We start from the raw sequence: 6,045 nt of genomic DNA, 5'->3' as shown, positions 1-6,045 counted from the left end.
GTCATGGCCAGGCTCCTGCGCTGCTTCTGGCTGCTGCCGTTTGAGGAGTCTCCTGCCGGAGGGAAGTGCCTGGCTCCGCGGGCTGCCCAGAGCCCGTGCGGTGGGCCGGCGTCCGGGCCTGTGCACAGCCACCTGGTGACAACAGCGAGGCTCTTCGCTGGCTCCTGGCAGAGAGAGAGCAGATGAATCTCATCCCCTTTCTGGCTCTGCTCTCACGTTGCAGTGCCGTGGGCTGCAGATCCGGCCCTGCGCTCTGGCTGACGCGTGTTGGAGAACAGCCTGTGAAATCTGAAAGTTGCAGAGCTCGATAACTGGAGCTGCCGGAGCTGTGGCCTCCACGCCGTGGCTCTTCTGCTCGTGAAGCCCGCAGAGGACAAGGAGAGCGTTTGCAGAGCACCAGGACCCGTTATCAGGTGCCTCCAAGGGCCAAGAACATGAGCGATGCCCGCGAGGGCCTGCATCCATCGTGTGCCACCGGGGTGGCCACGCATGAAGGATTTCTGAGCCCAGATGAGGGGATTTCCTCTGCTTGGAGCGCGTTTCCCGGGAGGCTGCAGGACCGCTCCCGGCAGAGGGAGCTCCGTGCTCGGCCAGAGCATGGCCCGGGCCCCGCTGCACCTGAGAGGCCGCGGGACTGGCTCCCCCCAGCTCTAGCTGCGGTGCCACCATTAAAGCTTCGAAAGGCTGCTGCCTGCTGTACTGGCTCGTGTCTTGCAGACTGCAGAGGAGCCCGAGGGCTGGGGTATGGCACGACCCAGGGGGATGTGGAGCAGCCGTGTGTGGCTCCGGTCCCTGTTCCGGGCCAGGCTGCTTCCCCTCTGCCCTGTAGCACAGGAGCTAGGAAGAGAGATGGTCCTGGAGGGCTGGGCGGCGGGGATGTGTGTGCAGCGGTGTTTGGGTTAGGGCAGCCCGTGCCAGCGCTGGGGACCTGGCGGGTGTGCAACCTGCCGCGCAGCTACTTCTGCATTGAAGCAACTGGGGTTTTAGATGTTCTTCTGATCCCAGCGAGGGACTTTCCCTTATGGGAGCAGTGGCTGCAGCGGCCCCGCCGTACCCTTGGGGCGCTCCCCAGCCATCTTGCCAGATGCTTTTAGCCTTTTGCTGACCCCCTTGGTCGGACTGCTTGGAAAGGGGGCCGTGTTGGGGGAGAGCTGGCAGCGAGCGCGACGCCCCAGCCTGGAGGAGTGGGGAGGGTTCGTCTGAGCCAAGCCCAGGCCTGGGGCCTCCGCGTCCCGACAGCGGGCACCCCGAGGGACGTGGCTCTGCCTGTGCCCCAGCCTCCCCGCTGCTGCAAAGCATGAGGCAGCAAGGGCCGAGCACGGGACGGCCTTAACTGAGAGCCCAGCCAGGGACTCGGGTCTCTGTGTGATCCGGAAGCCGCCCCGTCCTGGCTGGCTCTGGAGCATCCCGGGTATGGCGGATCGTTGCATGCGGGCGCTCGCTCCTTCCTTGGCTTTGTAGCCCCTCTCGTGCCCGCGTGCACCCTCGCGCCGAGCACTGGCTTGTCCCGCCGTAACGGTGGCGGATGCTCCGGCGGCACCGAGCCGATTCCTTCCCCCCCCGGAGCAGCCCTGGCGGGAAGGCAAAGCCGGGCTCCCCCAGGGAGAGGTCGACTGGATTCTGCTGCCGCGGTTTTCGCCCGCGGGGAGGCCGGCTGCATTGCCGTCTCGCCTCGGCGGTGCTTCTGGGAGGCCGGAGGTGCTGGGGCCGGGTGGGCGGAGGCCTCGGCCGTGGCCGGGGTGGGATTGCCGTGTTTATGCCACCGAAGTCCGCTTCGGGGTCAAAGCGGAGGCCGCCGCTAATCCGGCCCCGCGTAGCCTGAGGTGCTGGCGGGAGCGAGGGAGCTCTCGCTCTGCAGAGGCTCGAGGCCCTGCGCCGCGGTGAGGGCCAGGAGGGCTTCCCGGCTCCTTACAGCCGTGCCTAAGGACGTTCGTCCCAGCGCGTCCTCCGCCTGTCCCTCTCCCTGCCCCGCCGGGCACGGGGGCGAGGGGCTCTGCCTTGCAGCGGCCGGAGGAGAGCGCCTTGCAGGGAGCGCGGGCGGATGTCCCCGACGCCTGCCTGCCCTGCTCTTGGCGCGTCCCCTCGCCGCCCGCCGCGAGCAGGGGAAAAGCAGAGCAGGAAGAGCCGCTTGCTCGGACAGGCTGCAGCGAGCGGGCGAGATGCCGGGGCGGTTCGACGGCAGCGGCCCGTCGTCTCCCCCCCCCACCCCAGGGTGGCTCTGCTCCCGAAACGCAAGCAGCTCGGGCTCGGGAGCGAACGGCAGCCATCGCCGGGCGGCGGGATGCCTGGGGGACGGCGGCACCGCGCTCGGCACGGGCTGCCGGCAGCGAGCGGCACCGCCGCCGCGGGCCCAGCCCCGAAGCGGCACCGCTGCCTCCCTGCTCCTCCCTGAAAAAAAGCCGCGTTGCACCGAAGCCCGCTGCCCGGCGGAGCGGGCATCCGAGCGCGCGAGGGCCCGGCCTCGCTCTCTGTCCCCTGGAACGGGCCGCGTTGTCCTGGCTGCTCCCCTGGTCTCGCTCTGCCGCACGTCCCGCCGTTAGATGGCAGCACGGGCGGGCCGGTCCCCGGCCGGGTGCCAAATTTGGACTGCACGGAGCTAAGCGATGCCGAAATGCTTCGGCTTTCGGGGTGCCGGGGAGGTCGGGCCGCCTCTCGGCGGGGCGCTCCCTCCAGCCTCTCGCCCCTGCTCGCGGCTCCATCGCTCTGGCCTTGCCACGGCCGGGAGCACCGGGGCGGCGCGGCTCCGCCGAGGGACCCCATCCCGCGCTGCCCGGCCTTGCCGGGGCCCCCTCGGGTTTTGGGCCGGGAGGTTGGTTCAAGACGAGCGTGCTGAAGAACAGCCCGGCCGGGTGCTCTCGGGGTTAAAAGCTCGCAAAATCCTCGCTGGGGCCGTGCTTGCGGCGGCTGCGGCTTGCCTCGCGGGCCGGGCAGAAGGGCTGCCGGTGTTTCTTGCGCAGGCTGGGCAGCGAGAGCGCTCGAGCGCGCAGAAGGTTTTCGCGCCTGTTTAAAGCCGCGAGCACACGGGTCTCCTTCGGGCTTCTGCAAACGGGCCGTGATTAATAAACCGCCGCGGCGCAGCGCGGGGCCGCGTTTCTTTATTTATTTAAAGCTCCGCACGACGCTGCGTCCGTCTGCACGGAGATTACCGGTTACTAGCTGCTAATTGAATGGCATTTCTGCACAGCTCTCCGCTTTCATCTTCTTCGCGGGGTTTTTTCCCTCTTTCTTCATTGCTTGGTGGCGCCTGGCCCAAGAAGGAGATTTTTTTTTCCCTCCTTCCACCAGCTCTGGAGCTCCTGACCGCCCCGGTACCCCGGGATCCTACGGCCGGCCGCAGGGACCCCGCGGGCCGGCAGGCACCCGCGTCGGCCACCCGTCGCGTCCAGCCGCCCAGGGTGCTTTCTCAAGGGACGGTTTTGCAGGGGCGCGAAGCCCGGCCTCGCTGGCAGCGGCGCGGGGGCAGCGGCGCTGGCTGGGGGCGCGCGCGGAGCTGCGGCAGCAGCTGGCAGCGCCTCGGCGCCCGCGGCGCAGCCGAGCGCCTTCCCGGCCGCGCGTGGCAGATGGCATCCCGCCGTCCGCGGAGGAGACGGCTGCGGCCCCCGGGGCAGCCGAGGGGCGTGCGGAGCGGCCCACCGGCCCCACGGCTCCCGGCGCCCCTCGGCTCGCCGAGGCGGAGGGCTGGGGCTGGCAACGCGCCTGCAGGATGAAGAATGACTTGAAAAGGGAAAAGCGAGCGGAAAGAAAGCAGCGAAGAGCTGGCGGAGGAGGGAGCAGGCAGGGAGCAGCCCGTGCCGCAGAGGGTGTCTCCGCGGGCCGGCGTGCGCGCCGGCCCCGTGTTTCGTGGCACGCACGTGTCTGGGTGCGGATTCGGGCGCGGGTCTGTCGGCGAGGGGTGCCGCATGCCACGTGTAGCGGTGCTGGGGAGCGGAGCGGGTGTGCAGGGGGCGAGGGGCCGCGCAGCGACGCGGCTGCCCCACGCTGCCGGCGGCGTGCACGGGCGGGCTGCAGCACCGGGGCGCCCTCGCGCCCCCCAAGGCGAGGGTGTGCGGGAGCGAGGCTGCGCCCGGGGCGGGAGGAAGCGCGTGTGCGTCGCTGTGTGCCCTTGGGGGGTGTGCGGGGGGAGCGGGGCTGCAGGAGAACTGTGTGCCTAGGCGTGCGTGTGCAGGTGTGAGGTGTGGGGTATTGCGCGCGCGTGTGTGTGTGTGCATGCAGGCATGAAGGGGTGTGTGCGTGCAGGTGTGAGGGGTGCATGTTCAAGTATGAGGCTTGTGCGTGTGCATGCTGGTGCGAGAGGATATTTGTGTGCATTCCCACAGGTCTGAGGAAGTGTGTGTGTGTGCACACTAGCACAAGTAAGGGGCAGGGGGTGCATCGGCATTTGCACGCAGATGCAGGGTGATGCGTGTCCATGCAGATATGAGGAGGAGCGCAAGCATGCCCACACGGATGCAGGGGGTATGCACATGCGGACACACAGATGCAGGGCACCCATGCACGCAGATGCAAGGGGATACACACACTTGCACAGAGGCATGGGGAGGACGCACACCCGTGCACGCCAGAGCAGGGAAGAAGCACAGCGACACACACAGGTGCAGGGTTCTGCACACACAAGCACACAGGTGCAGGGGGATGCAGACACATGCACACAGGTGCAGGGAGGGTACACACACAAGCAGATAGGTGCAGAGTGGTGCACATACGCACACAGGTGCAGGAGGATGCACACACAGGTGCACACAGGTGCAGGAGGATGCACACACATGCACACGGATGCAGGGTGGTGCACACACGCACACAGGTGCAGGGTGGGTGCACATACAGGTGCACACAGGTGCAGGGTGGGTGCACACACACACACACAGGTGCAGGAGGATGCACACACATGCACACAGGTGCAGGGTGGTGCACATACAGGTGCACACAGGTGCAGGGTGATGCACACACACGCGCACACGGGTGCAGGGGGAAGCACACACACACGCACACGGGTGCAGGGGGATGCCCATGGCTGCCCACGCATGAAGGAGGGCTGCAGCGGGGAAGCAGAGGCATGCACTCCGGTGAAGGGAGGGACGCACATGCACACACACACAGAGTCCCCCCGCCGCCCCCCCCCCGGTGCAGAGGGATGCACACACAGCCGTGCGGGGACACACGCCCACCCGCGCGGCGGCGCGGCCCCCGCACCCAGCGGCGGGGCGCAGGCGGCGCCGGCAGGTGCGCCCCCCTCCCGCGCCCCGCCCCGGCCCCGGCCCCGGCCCCCCCGCGCCCCGCGGGCCCGGCGGAGGGCGGCGGGCGGCCGGCCGGGCGGGCGGAGGAAAAGGAAGCGGCCCCGGTGCTCCCCGCCCGCCGCGCGCGTCGCCGCAGCTGGGGCGCGGCGGGAGCAGAGCTCGGGCGCGGGGCGCTCCGCTCCGCACCGCTGCGCACCGCTCCGCGCCGCCGGGACCTGCCGCCGCCCCGGAGATGAAGAGAGTTTGCACGCTGCCCCTCTGGCTCTGGCTCGGCTTTGTCTCGGAGGCAGGTGAGCGGCACCGGCCCCCGCGGGGCGCCGGGCGAGGTGGTGCCCCCCTTCCCCCCCCCCTCCCCACCCCGGGCAGGCTGCCGGGCGGCTGCGCCCCTTCTGCCCCGCTGGCCGACGTGGGGCGGCCCCGGCGGGGCTGTGCCGGGAGCCGCCGCTGCCGGGTCTGAGCCCCGACGGGCACCGCCGCTGCCCGCGCCGGCATCGCCCGGCCCCGACGGGGCCGCGCCGCGCACCGGCGCTGCCGCCCCGCTGTCCCCGCTGGGGACGTGCCGCGCCCCGACGGGCACCGCCGCCGCCCGCCCCGCTGTCCCCGGCGGCCGGGATGGGCCGGGCCGGGCCGGGCCGGGAGGGCGCCGTCGCGGTCCCCTCGTCGCCGCCTCTCGCGGGGCCGCGGCGGGGGCTGCGGGCGCGCCGGCGGGGCAGCGCGCAGGCCGGCTCCGCGCTCCGCTCCTTCCCTGCGCAACGCTCCTCCTGCCGTAGCGCTTCTGGGGCGAAAGGGCCTTGGGGCAGAGAGTTGAAGC

At 70.6% G+C, this 6,045-nt stretch overlaps 1 protein-coding gene across 5 annotated transcripts in view; it reads left to right on the top strand.

Annotated features, from left to right (window-relative positions):
• The first annotated feature begins 5,319 nt into the window (after positions 1 to 5,319).
• The window catches only part of FLT4 (fms related receptor tyrosine kinase 4), a 62,051-nt gene continuing 61,325 nt past the window's right edge, over positions 5,320 to 6,045 (top strand). For 2 of the 5 annotated variants that reach the window (XM_068959724.1, XM_068959726.1), the window contains exon 1: positions 5,375 to 5,524. In XM_068959724.1, coding sequence (XP_068815825.1) covers positions 5,467 to 5,524 — 58 coding nt within the window. In that variant the 5' untranslated portion in view covers positions 5,375 to 5,466. Of the gene's footprint in view, positions 5,525 to 6,045 lie in introns of all 5 variants that reach the window. The other 3 variants (XM_068959728.1, XM_068959727.1, XM_068959725.1) reach the window with 2 other exon arrangements.

This window comes from Struthio camelus, chromosome 13, assembly GCF_040807025.1.
Source record: "Struthio camelus isolate bStrCam1 chromosome 13, bStrCam1.hap1, whole genome shotgun sequence".
Lineage (NCBI taxonomy): Eukaryota > Metazoa > Chordata > Aves > Struthioniformes > Struthionidae > Struthio > Struthio camelus.
The sequence above is the reverse complement of the archived record's forward strand: the minus strand, read 5'-3'. Positions and strand labels throughout refer to the sequence as shown.